We start from the raw sequence: 13,981 nt of genomic DNA, 5'->3' as shown, positions 1-13,981 counted from the left end.
CTTTGGAATTCTTCTATCACGCACCCTCTCGAACAACTGGAACGTCTTCCTTATATACTCCTTTATGCCATTATACCCGTTGGCACTTACCAAAGGAATTCTTCCAATCTTCCTGTTGGATAGAATCAATTAGGAAGATCATTCGAGCTATTTAAGGAACATGTCGATAGCCCATCAATCCTGCTCGCCCATACAATCGGGATCTCGATTTCCATAAGTAGAACCTTCCACGTATACTTCACCAATCATCAAATCCTCAATCTTTGAATCAATAAAGGATTCCGTTATGTCATATCCAGCCAAGAGATCTTCTCCAGTCGATAAGGTCAAATCCTTAACGAAACATCCAGTCTTAGATAGCCCTTCTTCGACGAATTAGAAAATGTCAATGAGAATAGACTTTGAGTCTTAAGTCTGGCAGTCCAGAGGTCTTCAGACTTTAAATAGAAGAGTCTGCAAATCTTCAGACTAAACTGATAGAAACATTTTGTCAACTTCAAAATACTCTAGGAAGATTTCTCCAATAGCTTCGTCGTCGATGGAGAAGACTTGCAGCATCGCCTCACAATATTGGACAAGAAGCAATGGCAAAAGGCTTGGTGGGAGCTTGTCGTCGTTGCGGGCAGCAAGCAAAGACAACAGATTGGTGATGGGCATGAGCTGCGGCGGCAATGGTCGTCGAGGATCTCGGCCAAATAGGTATAGTGTTGGAATTCAAGTCGGCAGAAGACAACTTACCTTTATCGATGTGCAAACAACAATTAACCCCGGAATGAATGTTGAATTGCAGACGAATCATGAACAAAACTATCTCACGTTGGTCTGAATGCAATCACAAGGAAAGCATCTTATTTCCACAGTGTAAACCGATTGTTCTTGTAAAATTGAAATGGAATGCCTTCTTCTTCTTTGATGGAAATGGAGAGAAATTTGGTGCGTCTATTCTTCCAACCATTCCAACGGTTGTCTACAAAGGACTTATATACGACACCCTTCATACCCTTTCAAAAGGGTATCTTTCCGTCGTAGCATATCAAGTCCAAACGGTGCTATCCAATCGCACCCCATCATGGACATACTAACTAAAGTATAGTATAACATCTCCCACTTGGACATGATGGGTTTGATAGCACTCTATCAAGGATATAAGATGTTCAACATTCATCAACTTTACAAAACAATTCATATTGGCAAGTAAGCCGTACGACCAGTGAGTACACCTGCATTTGGGAGCTCAAATTATGCACCTGTTAGGGATGACATAATGGCTACAACCCCGAAAAGAAATAAACAATCGATGTCTCATAGTGCCCCAGACATATTTTGTTACATCAATCCAAGTATATCTATCCCTTAAAGGCTATACTTGACTATTCTCAAACACCATGTATTTACAATTATATCCGCAACCACACAAGGCGATATAATTGGTCGATTAGTAAATACATGTGATAAATGTAAAACAACAATAGTCTTCTTTCGCACTCATGTCTCTCTCCATTTCAAAACAACTGCTTTCTTAGACATGTCTCATAAGGCCATATCTATTCATGACCGCCGATAACATGCTAAAGTAGCAACATTGATCTTTCACTTTGAGAACATAGTCAGAAGTAACATAGGGCACAAAATGAGGTAAATTATAAATTACCTCAATGGCTCACACGATATGTAAATAGGGATAATTTTACTCATCTTCATTTATTCGTCATACAATGCACATGTAGTATGAATTACATGCTATAGTGGATTACTCTTTTTATAAGAGCGTATGTCATTTATCAAATACATCCACTATACGGATCTTAGCCTAAATATAGTCACGTGCTTCTCACGTACTCATATTTAGCCCGAGTGCTATATCAGCTTGCTTTCTATAGTGTCCAATTAAGTACTCGCATCTGGCATCTTACAGGCATACATGATTGTGAGACTATCATGTTTGATCTTATTATAAACAAATCACAGACATCATCTTGATTCCAATCAAGGCGACATATTTTATGTACCAAACTTGCTCTTCGATATTTATTTGTACATAATGTCTCATCTCAACGTGCTATCTAAAGCACTTGAGGCGATTGCTCGTGTGAGTGAGCCCATCATTGCCTGCTGACATACTTTTTCAATAATATATGTGTGTAGTGTTAGTCTCATACTAGATTTGCACTCATTGATAAAATATCAAGTCATAAATAAACAAACAAGTACAATACATATGTCCACATATATATAAACCAATGATCTTCTACAATAACACATATCACATTCTACGCAATCCTAGTGACATTTTGTGGGTCAAGAATATGTCTCTAGGAACAGCCTTCGTAAATGGATCAGTAACCATTCTATTGGTTGAAATGTATTGTAGGATCACTTCTTTCTGCGCTATAATAACTCTGATGAAGTTATTCTTTATGTCAATATGCTTCGTCCTTCCATGATACTTAGGATCCTTCACATAGGCAATGGCTACTTGACTATCACAATAAACTATCACCGGTCTTGGAATCTCAGTGACATTGGCTAAATTTTCCAAAAAATGTTTTAGTCATACTGCTTCTTGCACTATGGCATAACATGCAATAACTTTTGCCTCTATTGTAGATAAGGCCGTGCATGTCTGTTTCTTGCTATTCCAAGAAAGCACACCGCCATTAAGCATAAACGCATATCCAGAAATCGATTTACGCTCATTTGGGTCTCCACCCAAATTAGCATCTAAATAGCATAATAGGCGTAAATCACTTTCTTGGTAACAAAGTTGATAGTCCATGGTGCCTTTCAAGTATCTCAGGATCATCTTTACTGCTTTCCAGTGAGCTTGACTAGGATATGATTGATATTGGCTCAACAATTCCACGGTATAACATATGTCGAGTCAAGTACACATCATAACAAACATCAAACTTCCGACCGTACTAGTGTAAGGAACAATTTCCATCATTTTAATTTCTTTTGGAGTCTTAGGAAACATCTCAGTATTTAGGCCTTCACCTTGCATGACAGGGGTATCAATGGGATTACTACGCTGCATATTGAAACGCTCAAGAATCTTCATTATATAAGACTCTTGTGATAAAGCAAGGAGTTTCCTTGATCAATCTATTGCGATCTTAACTCCTAATATATAAGTAGCTTCTCCCATGTCATTTATTTCAAAGTTGGAGGACAACCATTCTTTTATGGTGATAACCAAAACCTTGTCATTTCCAGCCAATAGAATATCGTTCACATAAAGTGATAACATCACAAATTTATCTTCAGACCACTTGACATATACACAGTGATCTTCCTCAATCATTGTGAAACCAAAAGTGGTTATGGCTCGATGAAAACGAAGATACCACTATTTAGGTGATTGCTTAAGGCCATATATTGAGCGGTAAAGCTTGCAAATTTTATGCTCTTGACCTTTAGGTATGAAACCTATTGGCTGCTTCATATAGATTTTCTCATCTAGTTCTCCATTGAGAAATGTTGTATGTACATCCATTTGATGTAATTTAAGGTTCAAATGTGCAATGATGGCTAGAATAAGGTGTATTGAGGCAAACCTTACAACTGGTGAAAATGTTTCCTCATAATCTATACCCTCTTGTTGAGTATAACCTTTCGCCACAAGGCGAACTTTATAATTTTCAATTGATCCATCCACCCTTCGCTTAATCTTGAAAACCCATTTGTTTCCAATGGCCTTACGATTGGGTGGTAGATCAACCAAGTCCGAGACATGATTTGCTCTCATCGACTTCATTTCATCTTCCAAAGCTTTTCTCCATTCTTCCTTATCATAGGATGAGAGAGCCTCTAGAACAGTCTTAAGCTCGGCATTGTCTTTTTGAGCAATCATAAATGCTTCCCCTTCAATCTCAAAACGATGACGGGGAATACTTTTACGATTACTTTAAGGCAATTGAATTTCTCTTGAATTCAATTCGTCAGGTGATGCAACACTCCCACTAGGTCTTGCATGTTGAGGTAAATTTTTATTTCCCTCTACAACATCAGTGGGTATGTTATTAGGATCTTTCATCTCATATAATTGGAAGTCCTTATCAATCTCACCTCTACTAGGAAAATCATTCTCCAAGAATGTGACATCTTGTGACTCCATTTCAGTCACACTTCCATTAGCTTGTTCACCTATGAACACGTATCATTTGGAGTGCTCAGAATATCTTATAAAGATACATTTATTCCATCTAGGACCTAATTTGTCATATTTATGGGAAGAATCATTAACATAAGCTGCACATCCGCATAGACGTAGACTACTCAAGTCTGGTTTCCTACCAGTCTATAATTCATAAGGGGTGGAAGTGACCGATTTTGAGGGCACTCAGATAAGTACATAGGCAACAGTCAATAATGCATCTGCCCAATAGAAGATAGGTAAATTTTGTTTGCGCCATCATAAACCTAACCATTTTCAATATGATTTTATTCCTTCTCTCAGCCACCCCATTTTGTTGTGGAGTACCACAAATAGTCAATTGTTGTACAATTCCCTTTTCATCACAAAGAGCCTTGAATTGCTCAGATAGATACTCACGCCTGCGATCGGTTCTCAATGCCTTTATTATTTGGTTCAATTGATTCTCTACCATTGCTATTTATCGTTTAAAGCGGTCTAATGCTTTTGACTTATGGGAGATCAGAAAGACATAACCGAAACACGTGAAGTCATCTATGAAAATGATGAAATATGAGACTCCATGCCTCGCCCTCACATTCAAAGGATCACAAATGTCAGAATGTATGAGTTGTAATGAAAATTCGGCTCTAGTCCATTTACCGAATGATTTTCTAGTTGCTTTTCCCACTAGACAATGTTCACATATGGGCAAATCAACATTAGTGAGTGACCCTAAAAGGCTTTCTCTAGCTAATTTTTGCATTCTTTATAACCCAATGTGACCTAATCTAACATGCCAAATACTTGCATCAATATCAACATTATTAGAAGATGCAATTAAAGAAAAACAACCATCAACATTAATATTATACTGATCAGTTAATGTCTAACACCATAAAATCATTCGATACATGACCTGAACCATAATAAACCGTTCCATATAAAATGTCAACACAATCACTATGGAAATTCAATACATAACCTAAGCTAAGAAAAATAACTACGGAGACCAAGTTTCGTCGAATATCTAGAGCATAAAGGACATCATGTAGGAATAGGTTTTGACCACCACGTAAAATTAATTTACATGTGCCGATACCCTTCACTTCAATTCTTGAGTTATTCCCAACATATATCCATCTTCTTCTAGATTAAATCTGACGATACTCCACAAATGCTTCTCGGTCTCTAGCTACGTGGTATGTTGCTCTTGAGTCTACAATCCACATTGGATGGGATTTAGCAAGTATTACAGTGCTAGAATCGAAAGCATTACATAAAGTAATGGAGTAATATGATACCTCTTTCGACTCAATGCATTCACGAGCAAAGTGACCCATCTTGCCACAATTGTGGCATTTCATCTTGGCCTTGTCCTTCTTCCCACCACGCTTCTTGCATTGGAAGGTCTTAGCCCTCTTAGGTGCCTGATCAGTTTTCTTCCCTTTGTTGTTGAATTGAGAATTCCTTTTGCGTTTGAAGCCCAAAAATTTGTGCGAACTCGATTCAGCAACATAAACATGGGTAGAGGATCCCGCAGCCTCTAGGCGCTCATCCTCTAATTCCAAATGGTGCGCTATATTATCAAAAGTGACAATATTCTCATTATGCGTCATATTAATTTTCATATGCTCTCAATTATCAGGAAGAGACCTTATAACAGCCTAAACTTGTTGTTCATCAATAAGGGAGTGACCTACCGACTTCAGCTCACAAATCATGTTTGACATCTTTCGAAGATGTTGCTTCATTGTTACATTTGGGTGCTTTCGGAATGTGTCAAACTTGATGGTGAGTCTCCTCAGCTTAGTGGTAGATGTACCCCCAAACTTATCTTTCAAGGCAACCCACATAGCTTGAGCTTTATCATAATTTTCAAACTCACACATAAGATCATCTTGCATACAGCTCAGTAACGTGTTGCAAGCAATGCTATTTTTCCTTTTTCCAAGCTTGATAAACTTCTAGATCTCCCCCGTGTTGAGCTGAAGTTCCATGTTCAGATTCATCCATGGTATGGTTGAGAGTTTTCAAAACCTCTTGCTCCTCAAGGATGTACTGAACCTTTCGATGCCAAATATCATAATTGTCACCATTTAGCTTCTCACTCTTATTGAGGTAAGCCACAATAGTCTTGGATGCCGAAGCCATAATCAATTGTTATAACACATTGACATAATAAACGCAGAATCAATACCAGCACACTTTACAGAGTAACACACATATTTAATTTGCAGCAAAGACAAACTAAATTAATGATAATTCAACAAAAGATACAGAAGTAAAAGTTCACTATGTTCCCAATCAACTTTTATGTACAATTGTTCTATTATCATTAATTAGTTTAATTTGCACAAATTTTAAGTTCTAGGTGAGAACTCCTTTGAATTTTACCAACCTACGAACTTCCACTAGGAAAAATAATTACATGACCTCATGTAATTTCTATATTTTTTTCCATTAACACAAAAACATAGCATGATATGAACCAATGTACAAACAACAATCATGCTTTAACTATAATCAAAATCGCAATTCAACATGTAATGGATTTCCTACCATTATTCGAATTTTCTAGCAACTAGAAAATTGCAAGTATATTAAACTATATACATGATATCATCGAACCAAGCTCTACACAAATATATGACATCATTTGCACACAAGCTAGCTATTGTATTTCCTAAACCACAAGAAAATACAAGCTACAAATGAATAAACTATGCATTAAACCCCAAAAAATACGTGTACTTAGGGTTTCCTACTCATTTTCATACATTTATAAAATTCAAAAGTATTAAATAATTATATCATAGTGTAGAGCACATTCATACCAACCAAACGCCACCAACCACGCTCTAATCCGACCTCACACGCACCCACATGCGCCACCTGAGTGCACGGCGCGTGTGACGCACGCGCCAGAGAACCTAAAGGCTCCTGACCGGTTCGACTGGTCTAACCGGTCCAACCAGTTTGACTGCCGATCCGGTTGACTGGTCAATGGTTGGTTTGGTCTCGGGTCGGGTCGGTTTACGGGTTGGGTCGCTGGCCGGTGATCAACCGGCCAACTGCCGCCGGCAGTGACGTCACTATGACATCACCCAACGGACGTCATCACGCTCCGATTTGCCGACCGGCGCGTGTTGCGCACACGCTGGCATTCCCAGCAATTCAGGCGCGTAGAGCCCATGCGCAGCGGCTTCTAGCCGCACGTGTTGCGCACACGCTGGCATTCCCAGCAATTCAGGCTCGTAGAGCCCATGCGCAGTGGCTTCTAGCCGCGTGTGTGGGCGTGTTCGACATCCTCCAGTGGCATTCAACCCATCATTGGACTCATCTCGACGAGTACTTTCACCTTGTATATTTAAAAATTTATTTTGGCAGAAAAAATATATAGAAAAATGGCCAAAAGCTCACGGGTGTACGCGACCCCGAACCCGTTCTTCACTTTGGTTCTATTTCAATGATTCAGATTGCAATTCCGAACAATAAACATCCAAAAACATAATAGAATTCAATCTCTAGATCTTGATATAATGTGGTTAATGAGAAAATTCGATGAAAACAAGGCAGAAATCATGACCGGGCTTTGATACCAATGTTGAAATTCAAGTTGGCGGAAGACAACTTACCTTTATCCAATGCGCAAACAACAATTAACCCCGGAACGAATGTTAAATTGCAGATAAATCACGAACAAAACTATCTCACGTTGGTCTGAATGCAATCACAAGGAAAGCATCCGATTTCCACAGCGTAAAAGCTGATTGTTCTTGTAAAACTGAAATAGAATGCCTTATTCTTCTTTGATGGAAATGGAGAGAAATTTGGTGTGTATATTCTTCCAACTATTCCAACGGTTGTCTACAAATGACTTATATACGACACCTTTCATACCCTTTCAAAATGGTATCTTTCCATCGTAGCATATCAAGTCCAAATGGTGCTGTCCAATTGCACTCCATCATGGACGTACTAGCTAAAGTATAGTATAACATATAGGTTAAAGAAAAGTGTTAGAAAAGTCATTAACCTATTACATTAATACCAATTTAGACACCAACTTTTGAGTGGTGCCAATTTAGTCTTAAACTTTTTGATCTAAAACCATTTCAATCACTCTTAACTTATTTTGATTGGATATGGACAACTTTTAATATTTTAGTAATTTTTTGAATTATTTTTTTATTTCTTTATTTTTCTTTCCTTTTTCCTTTTGTTTTGTTTTCTTTCTATTTCTTCTTCTTTTTTTCCTTCCCTTTCCTATGGTCCGTCATTGGACCTCAATGACTGGCTAGAGTTGAGGGACCTTGCTGGCCTTTGGCTAACCTAGTTGGCCTCTGGTGAGGGAGAGCCTTGCCATGGTTGGGTGATGCTCGACCTTGCCCATGGCTAGAAAGTCGGCCTTGTGACTTCTAGGCGAGGTCGAGGCTCGGCAACCATGGGCAAGGCCCGACCTTGTTAGATACGGTTGACCTCATGGCCTTTGGGGAGGGCTCGAGCCTCACTAGTGGCTAGCAAGATGACCTTGGCCAGTCACCAAGGTCTAGCGATCAATTGGAGAAAGGGGGGAAAAGGAAAGAGAAAGAAAAAAGAAAAGAAAAATCTGAAAAATTGGAAAATTATTAACATATTATTAAATATTATCCACGTCAGTGTTGGCGATGTTACAAAAGTTGGCCGACATCCACATTAGCAATATATGGTTAAAATTAGTGGGAATGATTGAATTGGCTCTTAGTCAAAAGGTTTAAGATTAAATTGGCACAATTTAAATGTTTATAATTAAATTGGCAATAATATAATTGGTTTAAATTTTTTTTTGACACTTTCCTACCATTAGTCCTTGACCTTTAGCCGGATCACCATAGTCTACACCTTACACCCATAAGTTCAATCCCTTCGGTATTGCATTCTATAGGTTAACTTGCAGAATTAGGGGTTTTTCTGGTGCTTGGAATATTAAATTACCATGTATTACCTTTCACATTGCCTAGTTTATGTAATGACGGCAGCATGCATTCTATTGTCACTTGGACCTTGTAATTCCTCGATTAAGACGACATGAAACTAGATATTGAATTCCGAAACGACAATCTAGACGTGGACAGATAATTCATGTTCCATTTCAGGGGCATAAAGGCCTAGAACGTCACATTGCAATGACGTTGTTGAAATTCGAAGATTAGAAAGGCGTGCCTGGAAGCCTTCGAAGAGGTTTCGGCAAGGGAGGGACAAAGCTCTGAGGTCTCCAAGGGTTGAACTCTGTTCCCACACGTCGGCTGCGATTTGTTCATCGTTGCAGAGCTTGAGCGGAATGCTTTTCGATGAGCCAAATGTCACTAGGGTAGATTGCAAGATTATGGAAGCAATATTCCGTTTCATACAAAGACCATAGGCTCGGGTCTATGCATCAGGTGCCGATTTGGTGAATTAAAACTATTAAAAAACAAAATAATGTACCATAACTAGGGGATCTGATAGACTTTTTGATTCTGTGATCTCTAAATATGATTTTGGCCACTTAGACCTTGTTCGAGTGTCGAGAAAGTTTGACTAATGTCAAATTGGCGAATAGCTTCCTCATACAATGTCCAAATCGACCAAATTTTTTGTTGCTTTGAAACACCTGGGACTTATAGTTTCATGGTACGTTTTCGAAATAAAAAAAAAAAAAATTACAAACTTCTGATGCTATGAAAAATAGGTGATCGGTCTCGAAGGATTGAAAGTCGATCGTTGGATTTGCATTAGTTATAATGAGTGTTAAAAGACTGGTTTTTCAAGAGCATGACCCATTTTTCATGGTGAAAAGTTGCTTTGCACCTTGTAGCTCGTTGGTCAAACACCAGTTAACTTTCACTCGCCCCCAAATTAGCTGATTAATATTTATTTTGAAATTTAAAGAAAATTTTTGAAGAATCGACCCTTATACAGCAAATATGGCATTTTGGTTGTTCCCTTTACACACTATAATAGTTCGAAAGATTGTCCACGAAATAAGATTTAAGTTACTTTATGCTCATCGTGAAATATCATATTTCATTTCAAAATAGTTTTTCTTTAGCAAATTATATATTATTTCACACATTAAATCAGGTTATAAGAACAAATTCGAAGAACATCCAATGATAATCACACCTCAAAACAAAAAAAGAGAAAAATTCTCAAAAAGAAAATATGGGGCTACATTTTCCCAACTTTAGCAAAACGAACAGCAGCCAGCATAATACTGGGCCCACATGGACGAACATCATAATGTCCATAATTATCGGAGATCATCCCTTTACCAAATCAAAACCCTCATATAATTAAAACATGTAAAAGCATATGGGCAGATGGCAACATGTCTCCCACGCCAAAAGTGACCTTAATCATCATGCTTTCATCCCCTCAAAATCGCTCTTTCAGGCCCAGGAAGGGATTGTAATTTAGTTCAGAACATAAACAAACCCAAATAAAGAAAAGAAAAGAAAAAATTGAAATCCAAATCCCTGACAGATGGGCCCACGTTTCCTTTCCGCCAACTCAAAAGTTCAAAGATGCTCGCCGGTCAAACATCATCGGACGTCGGTGGGAGCAGCGGTTGAGCAAGGGACGGCGCGATGTGGCTGGAAGTCCTGTTGTTCCCGTGGTCCTGAGTGGACTGGATCGCGACCTTTGGCTTTGCGAATTTGCGCTCTTCGTTTTTACCCCACAGGACCAGGTAGAGGCCTACTACGATGAGCACCGCACCGATAATCCTATGGAAGTCAGAACTGATAAAGTTAGTATACTTTCATCCTTCCATAGCCAAAAAGAACCTTATATTCTCAGAACTTATCCACTAAATATGATTCCAGACACGCAAATAGTTAAGGGATGATCATATTTTCATGTTTATAACTTGAGGAGGAGTCACTAAAGCGATTGATTTCCAAAGTTGGCTCAGGAAAGTTAATACTAAGTTTCGATGAACAAAACATGGATCATTCCATTGTAGGATTAGGGATGATGGCGCATGCTGGCCCCATCGATGCATGATTGAGAAGAAAGATGAGATGGGAGAGAAAGAGACTGATGAATACCCTCCCAAATAGAACTCCTCGCCTAAAGCGACGGAGGCCATAATTGCTACGACGAGCGTCTGCACAGGCTGGTACACAGCGACGAACACCGGCCCACCTTTGTCTATGCACCATATCTGCACTGCAAATGCTATTCCTGATGCCACCACTCCCTGCACATTTATATTTTCCATTAACAAAAGCTTGATCTTCCCAATATTTCTAATTTCAAAGCTTGAAGATGATTTTTTTTTTTTTTTTGGTGGAACTCACGATTTCATAGGATATACTGCGGACCCTACTACAAATTAATGTAGTGCGAAAATTTCTTTTTTATTTTGTTGAATATCTGTGTATGAAATAGTGTTTTTTTAGATCTGCCTTGTATAAGCTGAGAAATGTGCAACACAAAAGTATCACCAAGTAATTTTCAGTATGAGCAAGCCAAAAAAAAAATTCGCTAACAAAACTACTTTCATCTTGGCTTTTTGAACTGCAATTGTATTTCCTCGTATAGAACCCTGCATATGCTTTCTCAAACTATTCAAAATGAAACAGCCAACTTAGTAAACAAATGCTGAGGTTCCTAAACGTCATTGGGATTGTAGATGTGCCCAAACAAAGAAGAAATTGCTTCTATAAAGAAATTTGCTGCAAGTAACATGTTGCAACAAAATCGTGCATGCTTGTATGCTTGGTTAACTCACCGCGTAGAAGACGCTGAAGAGCTCTCCACCGCTGTGAATGAGCCATGCATGCGGGTCTCTCTCCGTGAAAGCAGCTATGATCAAGAACTGTATGAGCCCGAAGAAGCAAGTGTATGATGTCACCGAGAGCCGAGCTGGGTATTTCTTGAGGACTGGGGCCTGCAGCACGAGCCAAGCAGACCAGGAGAGGCAGTGTCCAATCAAGAAGACACAGCCCAAGGTCCAGTTCTTGCCTTTTGCGTCACCTAAGGAGAGGAGCATGCTTGTGTATTTTGTGGGCTCGTGAAGTGGTGGTGCCGGAGTGAATATGGCCGGTCCCTTGTAGAGGGTGATGACTGATGCTCCGGCAACACAGAAGATGGTCCCGACGACCTTCCCAATGCCATCTTTTCGGTCAAGCCGAACTTGTTCTATTCTGAATGTCACGTCAGTGTTTTTTGCCAAAAAAATGTGTTAGCTAACTCAACTATGTGACTTTTCTTTATTTCATGGATATTACGCATGGTAAGTGTTAAGCCAGTTGAACTCAAATGATGTTGATGAGAATCGAGATTCTTATTTCCTAGAAGCATTATCAACAATTATGTACTTTTTCGCGTTCTTTTTGTAGTTCCTTTTGAAGAACATGGTCTCTTCTCCCCCCCCACCTTTTCTGTCTTTCGTTTCTTCTATCTCTCTGTCTCTCTCTTTCCGTTTTGGATCCAGGTTGAATCCATTTTCATGAGCTGTTGGAATTCCTTTCTGCGGAGATTCTTTCAGTCTCATTTGACCAATGATTTTTCTCCAACCAAAAAATAATCCACCAAAGGGCTTAAAAGAAGACTACTAAGATGTAAAATGTGAGCTGTCGGCCTAATATGTCGATTTTCGCAGCCTTGAGGTTATAGAAGCCAAATTATATCATATAAAGGGAATGGATTGAAGAATTTTTAGAGACTGGCTTAATTGAGCTTAATGATGATCACCTGAGTAGGGCAGCCATGAGGAATGTGATGGCTGGGACAGAATTCTGGATTGCTGAAGCAAAGGTGGGTGAAGTGTTCTCCAAACCCAAGAAGTAGAATCCTTGGTTTGCCGTTATTCTGTTTTGATATATTGACAACACATAAATAAAATGAAATCGTCCCCTGTAAACTAGAGACAGCAATTTTATATGCCAAGAGAAAAGGAAGAAAAACAACTCTACTGAGTACGTTAAAATTGCCGCAATCACAAAATTGGGAGAGAGAAAAAAAAAGGCCGTACCCGACTAGGGCAAGGATAAAGAACTGCACCAAGAATTTAAGATTGATCCCAGGCCTCTCTTTCCTGGACACCAAATAAATTGTGATAAGCATGTGAATGAGTCCTAAGTACGTATAAAGGAGGTGTAAAAATGTGGGATTCATCACAAGCGCATCCAAAATCTGAATTGATAGAGAAAAAAGGGTGTTCGTGGAAATGCTTTTACGAGTATCACAAGAAAGGAGGAGAGAAAATTCCAGAAAAGAGGCCTTTAAATGACATGAGCACGTACTTTTCAAGAAAATAAGCGAAAGGCAGGAGGAGGAGCAAGGCGATGATGTTCCTGTAAACGATGAAGACGATCTTGCTGATGCCCATATTGAGGGCGGCTCTGGACACCACATGGAACCCAGCGTAGCCGAATTGCAAGGCCAACATGGCCATGTGCAGCTGGAGCCGCTCCGGCACCGAACACCACATTCTTCTAGAACCACTGGGCACCAGGTCGGCCATCGAAACTATGGGGCTCAACAAGCTCGATTGAGAAGGATCAAGTGAGAGTGGGGTGATGAAGAGCAGGAGCTAGGTAGATATATATATATACTGCGGTGCATAAGAGAGAGAGAGAGAGAGAGAGAGAGAGAGAGAGAGAGAGAGGGCAAGTCTTTGTGTGAAGGCTTGGTCCGACACGCATGGGGCCTATAGATGGATGTTGTGGGATAGTCTAAGGAGAGTAGTCTCCAACTAATGAATGGGCTGGGAATTCACATTTCCTATGTGACTACCATTTTTGTCTTGTAATCATCCACCTGAAATTTAATGATGTGGACCCATATTTAATTACTTTCTAATGATGTGAACCC

General features: G+C 39.3%; 1 protein-coding gene across 1 annotated transcript; it reads right to left on the bottom strand.

Moving 5' to 3' along the window:
• Positions 1-10,254: 10,254 nt before the first annotated feature.
• LOC104448977 (protein WALLS ARE THIN 1) lies at positions 10,255-13,701 on the bottom strand. The gene is made up of 6 exons (XM_010062950.3): positions 13,411-13,701; positions 13,140-13,202; positions 12,860-12,976; positions 11,895-12,309; positions 11,209-11,360; positions 10,255-10,884 (listed from the first exon to the last, which is right to left on the bottom strand). Exons 1-6 carry the CDS (start codon positions 13,629-13,631, stop codon positions 10,695-10,697), a joined length of 1,158 nt encoding a protein of 385 aa, XP_010061252.1. The 5' UTR covers positions 13,632-13,701; the 3' UTR covers positions 10,255-10,694.
• Between the last annotated feature and the right edge of the window lie 280 nt (positions 13,702-13,981).

The sequence above is a fragment of the Eucalyptus grandis genome, chromosome 6, assembly GCF_016545825.1.
Source record: "Eucalyptus grandis isolate ANBG69807.140 chromosome 6, ASM1654582v1, whole genome shotgun sequence".
NCBI lineage: Eukaryota > Viridiplantae > Streptophyta > Magnoliopsida > Myrtales > Myrtaceae > Eucalyptus > Eucalyptus grandis.
The sequence above is the reverse complement of the archived record's forward strand: the minus strand, read 5'-3'. Positions and strand labels throughout refer to the sequence as shown.